This window comes from Hypanus sabinus, chromosome 7 (assembly GCF_030144855.1).
Source record: "Hypanus sabinus isolate sHypSab1 chromosome 7, sHypSab1.hap1, whole genome shotgun sequence".
In the NCBI taxonomy this organism is placed as follows: Eukaryota; Metazoa; Chordata; class Chondrichthyes; order Myliobatiformes; family Dasyatidae; genus Hypanus; species Hypanus sabinus.
In genome coordinates, this window is record NC_082712.1 from 16,256,753 (window position 1) to 16,269,313 (window position 12,561).

Genomic DNA, 12,561 nt, shown 5'->3' on the forward strand with positions numbered 1-12,561 from the left:
TACAAAACCTGCCAACCCAGTGTGTCTTTGGACCATGGAGGCAACTAAAGCACCCAGAAGAAGGTCACCCACTCATGAGAACGCAGAGACTCCTTACAGACAGCACTGGAATTGAACTCTGAACTCTGATCCCTGAGCTGTAACAACATCGCACTCTCTGCTACGCTACTGTGGTGCCATATGGACCCCGAATTTTCTGAACATTTACTTATTTTTATCCATGATGTTCTAAGCACTTACTTATTTACACACAGACCTTCCCAAACACTTACACAATCTCCTCGATGGAGAGAAATGGACAGTCTTCGACTTGAAACATCGACTGTCCAATTCCCTCCTGACTTCCTCTAGCTCCTTCATGTGTTGCTGCAGATCTCCAGCATCTGCAGATTCTGATCTCTCCTCAGGTAACTGATCGTTTATCATGTTAAGATCAATCTTGTGCAGTAACCTTTTATTGGCACCGATCTATTCAATCACACACAGAGTATTCCCAGCATTTATTACCAATCCTTCTCTGCTCCGGAATCGAGGAAGGTCACAGCTCTTCAAATCTAAGTCCTGTCCACTGCATCCACTCTGCCAACCTAAACTTTGTCACTTTCCCTTTCATAAAATAGTTTGACTCCGCCTAATTACATTAAAGTTTCTTGTAACTTGAATGCTTCTAGCATTTTTACAGTGATGGACAATAGGCTAACTGGCATGTCGTTCCCACCTCCCTGGAGCAGGGCTAGTATATCTGCTGGTTTAGATATAACACATAGGAGCAGAATTGGGGTTAAATTCTTGCCACTGCTTGTAAGAACTCACTATGTCTTATGGCCTTCTGGGTTTATGGAGTTTGTACATTCTCCCTGTGACTGTGTGGGTTTCCTCGGGGTGCTCCAGTTTCCTCCCACATTTCAGACATATAGGTTAGGGTTAGTGAGTTTTGGGCATGCTGTGTTGGTGCCAGAAGCATGGATGCGGAGCACAATCCTCACTTATGATTTGATGTAAACAATGCTTTTCCCTGTATGTTTTGATGTAAATGTGACAGATAAAGATTGTCTTTATCTCAAAGTGTTCATCAGCACAGCACTTCTTCTTTTAAACCTTTGCGATTCTGGCTGTTATAGAGTCATTGAGTTAACGGCATGCAAACAGATCCTTCGGCCCAGCTTCTCCATACTGACCATCCAAATTAGTCCTATCTGGCCCACGACCTCCGAGCCATTCCTATCCATTCAGCTGTCCAACTCTCTTTTCAAAGTAGTTCATGTCAAGGCAAGGAAAATTTAAAACAAACTGCAGATGCTGGAAATCTGAAATAAAAGCTTCAGATTTTGTGGCACAGATCAGGACCCAGGCATATGATTTAGTGGCCATTACAGAAAGCTGGTTGCAAGGTGGAGATGACTGGGAATTAAATATCCAAGGGTATCAGAAAATACGGAAAGATAGGCAGGAAGGCAGAGGAGGTGGGGTGGCACTCTTGATTAGGGATGAGATCAAGGTGATTGTGAGAGACGATATTAAGATTTAAGGAGCAGAATGTTGAGTCCATCTGAGTAGAGATTAAGAATAGTAAAGGGGAAAAAATCACTGGTGAGCATTGTCTATAGGCCACCTAATAAAAATATTGCAGTGGCAGAGGCGATTAACCAAGAAATAACTGAGGCTTGTAAGAATGGAACGGCAGTTGTCATGGGGGATTTTAACTTCTACATAGATTGGGTGAATCAGCTTTGTCAAGGAAGTCTTGAAGAAGACTTCATAGAATGCATCTGTGATGGCTTTCTTGAACAGCATGTTAGTGAACCTACAAGGGAAAATACTATCTTAGCTCTAGTCCCGTGCAATGAGACAAGTAAGATTAACGATCTTGTAGTCAGGGATTCTCTTGGAAAGAGTGATCATAGTATGATTGAATTTCACATACAGATGGAGGATGTAATAGATCTAAAACTAGTGTATTATGCTTGAACAAGGGAGACTACAAAGGGATGAGGAAGGAGTTGGCTAATGTGGATTGGGAGCACAGGCTATTTGGTAGGACAGTTGAGGAACAGTGGAATACTTTTAATGAGATTTTTCACAGTGCTCAACAAAAGTATAATCTAGTCAAAAGTAAGGACAGTAGGTGTGGGGAGAGCCAGTCTTGGATAACTAAGGAAATAAAAGATAAGATCAAATTAAAACCTCGTGTACAAAGTCGCGAACGGTAGTGGGAGACTGGAGGATTGGGAAAACTTTGAAAAGCAACAGAGAACAACTAAACAAGAAATAAGGGAAGATAAAGCATGAAAGTAAATTAGCACAAGATATAAAAAAAAACAGATAGGAAAAGTTTTTATAATATATAAAGCGGAAGAGGATGGCTAAAGTCAACCTAGGTCCCTTGGAAGATGAGAAAGGGAAATTGATATTGGGTGATAAGGAAATGGCTGAGGCATTGAACGACTGTTTTGTATCAGCCTTCACGGTGGAGAATATGTCAATGATGTTATGGACGAAATGGGAGGTAAGGACCTTGATAAAATCACTGTCACTAAAGAGATAGTGATGAGCAAACTGGAGGGCCTGAAGGAAGGTAAGTCCCCTGGTCCTGATGGGATGCATCCCAGGGTACTGAAGGAATTGGCAGAGGTTATAGTAGACGCGTTAGTAATCACTTATCAAAATTCTCTAGACTCTGGGCAGGTCCCAGTGGATTGGAAGACGGCAAATGTCACACCACTTTTTAAAAAAGGATGTAGGCAAAAGACAGGCAACTATAGACCAGTTAGCTTAACATCTGTAGTTGGGAAAATGCTTGAAGCTATCATTAAGGAAGAAATAGCGAAACATTTAGAAAGGAGTGGTTCCATTAGACAGACACAGCATGGATTCAGAAAGGGCAGGTCCTGTTTGACAAACTTACTGGAGTTCTTTGAGGACATAATGAGTGCAGTGGATGTCGTATACTTGGATTTCCAGAAGGTGTTTGATAAGGTGCCTCACAAGAGACTTATAAATAAGATACGGATGCATGGAGTCAGAGGAAGTGTATTGGCATGGATAGTGGATTGGTTAACCAATAGAAGGCAGAGAGTTGGTATAAATGGGTGTTTCTCCGGTTGGCAGTCAGTGGTGAGTGGGGTGCTGCAGGGGTTGGTGCTGGGCCTGCAGCTGTTTACCATTTACATTGATGATTTGGAAGAGGGGACTGAGTGTAGCGTAGCAAAATTTGCTGATGACCCTAAACTGAGTGGAAAAGCAAATTGTACAGAGGATGTGGAGAGTCTGCAGAGGGATATAGATAGGCTAAGTGAGTGGGTCAAGGTCTGGCAGATGGAATACAATGTTGGTAAATATGAGATCATCCAGTTTGGAAGGAATAATAGAAGAGCAGATTATTATTTAAATGGTGAAAAATTGCAGCATGCTGTTTTGCAGAGGGACTTGGGAGTGCTTGTTCATGAATTGCAAAAAGTTGGTTTGTAGGTACAACAGGTTATTAGAAGGCAAATGGAATGTTGGCCTTCACTGCTAGAGGGATTAAATTCAAGAGCAGGGAGGTCATGCTGCAACTATACAGGGTACTGGTGAGGCCACACCTGGAGTACTGTGTACAGTCTCCATACTTGAGGAAGGATATACTGGCTTTGGAGACAGTGCAGTGGAGTTTCACCAGGTTGATTCCAGGAATGAAAGGGTTAACACGAGGAGAGATTGAGTTGCTTGGGGCTCTGGAATTCAGAAGAATGCGAGGGGATCTTATAGAAACATACAAAATTTTGAAAGGGATAGATAAGATGGAAGTAGGAAAGTTGTTTCCATTGGTAGGTGAGACTAGAACTAGGGGATATTGCCTCAAGATTCAGGGGAGAAGATTTAGGATGGAGATGAGGAGAAACTGTTTTTCCCAGAGAGTGGTGAGTCTGTGGAATTCTCTGCCCAGGGAAACAGTTGAGGCTTTTATACTAAATATATTTAAGATACAGGTTAGATAGGTTTTTACATAGTAAGGGAACTAAGGGTTGTGGGGAAAAGGCAGGTAGACGGAGCTTAGATTACGGACAGATCAGTCATGATCTTACTGAATGGCGGGGCAAGCTTGATAGGCTGGATGGCCTACTCCTGCTTCTGTTTCTTATGTTCTTACGTAAATGCTAGAAACACTCAGCAGGTCAGGCAGCCTCTGCAGAAGGAGAAGCAGTGAACAGGAATATGAAGATCTATGAAACCAGCAGACAAGAAGTGGTTTGAAGTGGGCTGAAGTGATTCTCTCATTCTTAAAACTGGAAATTTATAAAACTGGTCATTTTGCCAACTAGTCATTGTTTAGAAATATTCAAAACCACCAGTTTGGCAATTCTCTTTCCAGATCACTACACCAAAATGTATTTCAAGTGTTCATCTGTTCTTCATTTTGAACATGTAGTGGTGTCTGTCTCCAACACTGCTGATTGAAAAGCGTTCAATGATCCAGTAAATTAGCATAGCCTGAATGAACGACATCTGTTCAATCTGCTTTCCTTTCACCTCCTCCAACAACTAACAACAGATTCACACAGTTAGACGGCATGGCCCACCACATCCTTGTCGACCTCGGTGTCTCCCAAGCCAGTCCTATCTGCCTGCACTTAGCCCAGATCCCTACATGTACATCGTTGTCCTTGTAGCTGCCTCACCAACTTCTCTAGTAAGTTGTTTCAGGAGTTCATGATCCTCAGGTGAAAACTCTGTTCCTCAGGTCCCCTTTAAACCTTTCCCCTCTCACTGTAAACCACTATTCTTCTGTTTTAAACTCTGCTATGCTGAGAAACAGCCTGTGACCATCCGCCTTATCCGTACCTTTATGATGTCAGCCCTCAGCCTCTTGCTTTTCAGGGAGAACAGTTCCAGCTTCCCCACTTCTCTCCGGACTCAAGCCCTCCAGCCCCATGGGAACTTTTCCTGCACCCTCTCCAGCTTAAGCACCCTACCCCTGAGTAACAAGAAGGAGCTGGAGGAAGAACTGATTTTAAAATTAGTGAAAGCAATTCCAAAATAAAAAAGAAATATAAAACATCGATTTGACTGAAGTTAGACACAATAAGGTGTGCTGTTATGACCGCCTCATTATCCAGTACAGTGGAGATCGTGGAATGGGCACAGAGGTCTGTAAGAGTTAAGCCTCAGTACAACAGAGTACAGATAGGACTTCACCCTTCAGTGTATGATGTTTGTGCCAACTATGATGCCAATTTATGCTGCATATCTGCCTGCACATGGTCTATTTCTGCCAGTTCATGCCTGTCTATTTTGTTCTACCTCAAAGCACTGTTGATCTGTACAACGCAGGACAAGTTTTCACTGTGGCTCAGTACATGTGACAATAATGAACCCAAATGTCCCTTAAACAGTGCTGTCACAGGCACCAACCACTTGTGAAAAAGACTTGCCCACACATTCCCCTCAAAACTTCCCCCTCTTAAAGCTATGCCCTCTATTATTTGATACTTCAATCCCAAGGAGAGGTGGTGGTGTGGAGGTGTGTCTCTACCGAAGGAGGTGTAAGCTGCTCCTTCCTCCGCTAGCCTGCAGGTCACCCCCTCTTCCCTCCTCCCCCCTCTCACCCCCTCCGATCAGGGTCACGTGAATCCGTGGGAGCAGGTGGTGGATGGTGGTATGAGCAGCCCGTGCAGATCACAAGTCCTGGTTACATGACCACTGACACCAGGCAGACAATCCCTGAAGAGTATTGATAATGGCTGGGGTCACCTGTCTCATAAAGACACAAGTTCGGGGGAGTGGTACTAAATGGGAGAATGGATCAGCTCATGATAAAATGGCAGAGCAGACTGGATGGGCCAAATGGCCGACTTCTGCTTCTTTGTCTTATGGACACTGTCCAGAAGATGGTAACGGCAAAGCAATTCTGTAGAAGAATTTGCTGAGAATAATCATGATCATGGTAATTTACCCTATTTGGCTCTCACAAATTTATATACTGCTACCTGGTCACCCATCAGTCACTGATGCTCAGTGAAAACAATCCCAGACTGTTTAACCTGTCCTTCTAGTTAATACACTCCCATCCAGCAGCATCCCGACAGTTCAGAGGCACAGCAGTAGCAGAATACTTTGAGGGGAGGTGGTGCTGCATTGAATGAGGGCCGGATACAAAGAAAAAGGTGTTCTGCTAGAATTGTTAAAAGCCCTGCTCAGTCCATTGCTGGCAACTATCGTTCTGTGATTCACACATTGGACTGGATACATTAGCTTAGGGAAGGAGTGTGCTCTAACTGATGTTCTGGGTGTGATGAGGGTTACCTGATGTTCTGGGGGTGATGTGGGATACCCGATGTTCTGGGTGTGATGTAGGATACCTGATGTGCTGGATGTGTTGCAGGACACCTGATGTTCTCTGTATGTTGTAGGATACCTGATGTTCTGGGTGTGTTGTAGGATACCTGATGTTCTGGGTGTGTTGTAGGATACCTGATGTTCTGGGTGTGTTGTAGGATACCTGATGTTCTGGGTGTGTTGCAGGATACCTGATGTTCTGGGTATGTTGAAGGATACCTGATGTTCTGGGTGTGTTGTAGGATACCTGATGTTCTGGGGGTGTTGTAGGATACCTGATGTTCTGGGTGTGATGTGGGTTACCTGATGTTCTGGGTGTGTTGTAGGATACCTGATGTTCTGGGGATGATGTAGGATACCTGATGTTCTGGGTGTGTTGTAGGATACCTGATGTTCTGGATGTGTTGCAGGATACCTGATGTTCTGGGTATGTTGAAGGATACCTGATGTTCTGGGTGTGTTGTAGGATACCTGATGTTCTGGGTGTGTTGTAGGATACCTGATGTTCTGGATGTGTTGCAGGATACCTGATGTTCTGGATGTGTTGCAGGATACCTGATGTTCTGGATGTGTTGCAGGATACCTGATGTTCTGGGTATGTTGAAGGATACCTGATGTTCTGGGTGTGTTGTAGGATACCGGATGTTCTGGGTGTGATGTAGGATACCTGATGTTCTGGGTGTGATGTGGGTTACCTGATGTTCTGGGTGTGATGTGGGTTACCTGATGTTCTGGGTGTGATGTGGGTTACCTGATGTTCTGGGTGTGATGTGGGTTACCTGATGTTCTGGGTGTGATGTAGGATACCTGATGTTCTGGGTGTGATGTAGGATACCTGATGTTCTGGGTGTGTTGTAGGATACCTGATGTTCTGTGTGTGTTGTAGGATACCTGATGTTCTGTGTGTGTTGTAGGATACCTGATGTTCTGGGTGTGATGTAGGATACCTGATGTTCTGGGTGTGATGTAGGATACCTGATGTTCTGGGTGTGATGTAGGATACCTGATGTTCTGGGTGTGATGTGGGTTACCTGATGTTCTGGGTGTGATGTAGGATACCTGATGTTCTGGGTGTGATGTGGGTTACCTGATGTTCTGGGTGTGATGCAGGATACCTGATGTTCTGGGTGTGATGTAGGATACCTGATGTTCTGGGTGTGATGTAGGATACCTGATGTTCTGGGTGTGTTGTAGGATACCTGATGTTCTGTGTGTGTTGTAGGATACCTGATGTTCTGTGTGTGTTGTAGGATACCTGATGTTCTGGGTGTGATGCAGGATACCTGATGTTCTGGGTGTGTTGTAGGATACCTGATGTTCTGGGTGTGTTGTAGGATACCTGATGTTCTGGGTGTGATGTGGGTTACCTGATGTTCTGGGTGTGTTGTAGGATACCTGATGTTCTGGGTGTGTTGTAGGATACCTGATGTTCTGGGTGTGTTGTGGGTTACCTGATGTTCTGGGGATGATGTAGGATACCTGATGTTCTGGGTATGTTGAAGGATACCTGATGTTCTGGGTATGTTGTAGGATACCTGATGTTCTGGGTGTGTTGAAGGATACCTGATGTTCTGGGGGTGTTGTGGGTTACCTGATGTTCTGGGTGTGATGTAGGATACCCGATGTTCTGGGGATGATGTAGGATACCTGATGTTCTGGATGTGTTGTAGGATACAAGATGTTCTGGGGGTGATGCAGGATACCTGATGTTCTGGGGGTGTTGTGGGTTACCTGATGTTCTGGGTGTGATGAGGGTTACCTGATGTACTGGGGGTGATGTAGGATACCTGCTGTTCTGGGTGTTGTAGGATACCTGCTGTTCTGGGTGTGTTGTGGGTTACCTGATGTTCTGGGTGTTGTAGGATACCTGCTGTTCTGGGTGTTGTGTGGGTTACCTGATGTTCTGGGTGTTGTGTGGGTTACCTGATGTTCTGGGTGTGTTGTGGGTTACCTGATGTTCTGGGTGTGTTGTGGGTTACCTGATGTTCTGGGTGTGTTGTGGGTTACCTGATGTTCTGGGTGTGTTGTAGGATACCTGCTGTTCTGGGTGTTGTAGGATACCTGCTGTTCTGGGTGTGTTGTGGGTTACCTGATGTTCTGGGTGTGTTGTAGGTTACCTGATGTACTGGGTGTGATGTGGGATACCTGATGTTCTGGGTGTGTTGTGGGTTACCTGATGTTCTGGGTGTGTTGTAGGATACCTGATGTTCTGGGTGTGTTGTAGGATACCTGATGTTCTGGGTGTGTTGTGGGTTACCTGATGTTCTGGGGATGATGTAGGATACCTGATGTTCTGGGTATGTTGAAGGATACCTGATGTTCTGGGTATGTTGTAGGATACCTGATGTTCTGGATGTGTTGTGGGTTACCTGATGTTCTGGGTGTGTTGTAGGTTACCTGATGTTCTGGGTGTGATGTGGGTTACCTGATGTTCTGGGTGTGTTGTAGGTTACCTGATGTACTGGGTGTGTTGTAGGTTACCTGATGTACTGGGTGTGATGTGGGATACCTGATGTTCTGGGTGTGTTGTGGGTTACCTGATGTTCTGGGTGTGTTGTAGGATACCTGATGTTCTGGGTGTGTTGTAGGATACCTGATGTTCTGGGTGTGTTGTGGGTTACCTGATGTTCTGGGGATGATGTAGGATACCTGATGTTCTGGGTATGTTGAAGGATACCTGATGTTCTGGGTATGTTGTAGGATACCTGATGTTCTGGATGTGTTGTGGGTTACCTGATGTTCTGGGTGTGTTGTGGGTTACCTGATGTTCTGGGTGTGATGTAGGATACCTGATTTTCTGGGTGTGATGAGGGTTACCTGATGTTCTGGGTGTGATGAGGGTTACCTGATGTTCTGGGTGTGATGTGGGTTACCTGATGTTCTGGGTGTGTTGTAGGATACCTGATGTTCTGGGTGTGTTGTAGGATACCTGATGTTCTGGGAGTGTTGTAGGATACCTGATGTTCTGGGTGTGATGTAGGATACCTGATGTTCTGGGTGTGTTGTAGGATACCTGATGTTCTGGGTGTGATGTGGGTTACCTGATGTTCTGGGTGTGTTGTAGGATACCTGATGTTCTGGGTGTGTTGAAGGATACCCGATGTTCTGGGTGTGATGTGGGTTACCCAATGTTCTGGGTGTGTTGTCGGATACCCGATGTTCTGGGTGTGTTGTAGGATACCCGATGTTCTGGGTGTGATGTGGGTTACCCGATGTTCTGGGTGTGATGTGGGTTACCTGATGTTCTGGGTGTGTTGTAGGATACCCGATGTTCTGGGTGTGTTGTAGGATACCCGATGTTCTGGGTGTGATGTGGGTTACCCGATGTTCTGGGGTGATGTAGGATACCTGATGTTCTGGGGGTGATGTAGGATACCTGATGTTCTGGGGGTGATGTAGGATACCTGATGTTCTGGGGGTGATGTAGGATACCTGATGTTCTGGGGGTGATGTAGGATACCTGATGTTCTGGGGGTGATGTAGGATACCTGATGTTCTGGGGGTGATGTAGGATACCTGATGTTCTGGGGGTGATGTAGGATACCTGATGTTCTGTGTGTGTTGTGAGTTACCTGATGTTCTGGGTGTGTTGTGAGTTACCTTATGTTCTGGGTGTGTTGCAGGATACTTGATGTTCTGGATGTGTTGCAGGATACCTGATGTTCTGGATGTGTTGTAGGATACCTGATGTTCTGGGGATGATGTAGGATACCTGATGTTCTGGGTGTGTTGTAGGATACCTGATGTTCTGGGTGTGTTGTAGGATACCTGATGTTCTGGGGATGATGTAGGATACCTGATGTTCTGGGTGTGTTGTAGGATACCTGATGTTCTGGGTATGTTGTAGGATACCTGATGTTCTGGATGTGTTGTGGGTTACCTGATGTTCTGGGTGTGTTGTGGGTTACCTGATGTTCTGGGTGTGATGTAGGATACCTGATTTTCTGGGTGTGATGAGGATTACCTGATGTTCTGGGTGTGATGTGGGTTACCTGATGTTCTGGGTGTGTTGTAGGATACCTGATGTTCTGGGTGTGTTGTAGGATACCTGATGTTCTGGGAGTGTTGTAGGATACCTGATGTTCTGGGTGTGATGTAGGATACCTGATGTTCTGGGTGTGTTGTAGGATACCTGATGTTCTGGGTGTGATGTGGGTTACCTGATGTTCTGGGTGTGTTGTAGGATACCTGATGTTCTGGGTGTGTTGAAGGATACCCGATGTTCTGGGTGTGATGTGGGTTACCCGATGTTCTGGGTGTGTTGTCGGATACCCGATGTTCTGGGTGTGTTGTAGGATACCCGATGTTCTGGGTGTGATGTGGGTTACCCGATGTTCTGGGTGTGTTGTAGGATACCCGATGTTCTGGGTGTGATGTGGGTTACCCGATGTTCTGGGTGTGTTGTAGGATACCCGATGTTCTGGGTGTGTTGTAGGATACCCGATGTTCTGGGTGTGATGTGGGTTACCCGATGTTCTGGGGGTGATGTAGGATACCTGATGTTCTGGGGGTGATGTAGGATACCTGATGTTCTGGGGGTGATGTAGGATACCTGATGTTCTGGGGGTGATGTAGGATACCTGATGTTCTGGGGGTGATGTAGGATACCTGATGTTCTGGGTGTGTTGTAGGATACCTGATGTTCTGGGTGTGTTGTAGGATACCTGATGTTCTGGGTGTGATGTGGGTTACCCGATGTTCTGGGTGTGTTGCAGGATACCTGATGTTCTGGGTGTGTTGTAGGATACCTGATGTTCTGGGTGTGTTGTAGGATACCTGATGTTCTGGGTGTGATGTGGGTTACCTGATGTTTTGGGTGTGTTGCAGGTTACCTGATGTTCTGGGTGTGATGTGGGTTACCTGATGTTCTGGGTGTGATGTGGGTTACCTGATGTTCTGGGGGTGTTGTGGGTTACCTGATGTTCTGGGTGTGATGTAGGATACCCGATGTTCTGGGTGTGTTGTAGGATACCTGATGTTCTGGGTGTGTTGTAGGATTCCCGATGTTCTGGGTGTGATGTGGGTTACCTGATGTTCTGGGTGTGTTGTAGGATACCTGATGTTCTGGGTGTGTTGTAGGATACCTGATGTTCTGGGTGTGTTGTAGGATACCTGATGTTCTGGGTGTGTTGTAGGATACCTGATGTTCTGGGAGTGTTGTAGGATACCTGATGTTCTGGGTGTGTTGTAGGATACCTGATGTTCTGGGTGTGTTGTAGGATACCTGATGTTCTGGATGTGTTGCAGGATACCTGATGTTCTGGGTGTGTTGCAGGATACCTGATGTTCTGGTTGTGTTGTAGGATACCCGATGTTCTGGGTGTGATGTGGGTTACCTGATGTTCTGGGTGTGTTGTAGGATACTTTTGGGTCACTGTTATTGGGGCAAAAACCTTTCCTTATTGTGAATCCTGGAACAGGGATGTCGTGAAGCAGTTGCTCGAGCGGAGTGTGGAATTGTGAAACATCGTCCTTCAAAAGCCTCAAGATGTGGCTCATATTTGAGTTTGTTTTTTCTTGTGGAAGCTTATTGAAGCCAGGATAGAGTTCAGCCTCTTTGTTCATGTCTGATAGAGTTTTAAGTAAATTTGTTCACAAAATATGTAATTGTCTCTATATCCTCTCCTGTGTTTCATTTCCTGCTGATGTTGACAGCAGATACAAAGAAATGCATTGGGATCAATGAAAAACACACACAAGGTGCAAAAGAAGACAAAGTGTGCAACTACATACTGAATAAACAGATAGACAGGTAGTTAATAGTATTGAGGACATGGCCCTTGAGTATGTTGTGGAGTTCAGTGGTCTGAATTATTCCTCCTGATCCTGCCTTCCGCAATACATCAGCTACAAAAATCCATCTGTCACCCCTTTTGCTTTTCAATGTGCCAGTCTTCTTGTCTGGTCTTTACACCTGAAGTGCTGATACCATGAGAGATGGCAGCAACAGTTAACAGGAAGGGTTTCTGTTTGTAGGTACATAAGGAGCTGTCCCGAGGGCAGAAAGCACTGGAAAGTGAGAAACCCAGTCTACAGCTCCGTGACCTCCTTCTTCTATTCCCTGGTGTCCCAGGCAGAACCTCGCTTTGCCATGTTTGGACCTGGTCTGGAGCAGCTGGATACCTCACTGGTTACAAAGATGATGAACTCGCCAAGGCTGCTGCCTGTGGCAGGCTTACCACAGAGGCAGATTGATGGTAAGTCTGTCTGTTTCATTGTGAGCATTCTTTTTTGGTACTGGAAGGT

The 12,561-nt window shown here is 45.4% G+C and overlaps 1 protein-coding gene across 4 annotated transcripts in view; it reads left to right on the forward strand.

Moving 5' to 3' along the window:
* Positions 1 to 12,561, forward strand: part of fbxo4 (F-box protein 4) — a 70,751-nt gene that overhangs the window by 25,406 nt on the left and 32,784 nt on the right. For all 4 annotated transcript variants that reach the window (XM_059974273.1, XM_059974272.1, XM_059974275.1 and 1 more), the window contains one exon: positions 12,292 to 12,512. In XM_059974273.1, coding sequence (XP_059830256.1) covers positions 12,292 to 12,512 — 221 coding nt within the window. The remainder of the gene's footprint in view (positions 1 to 12,291; positions 12,513 to 12,561) is intronic.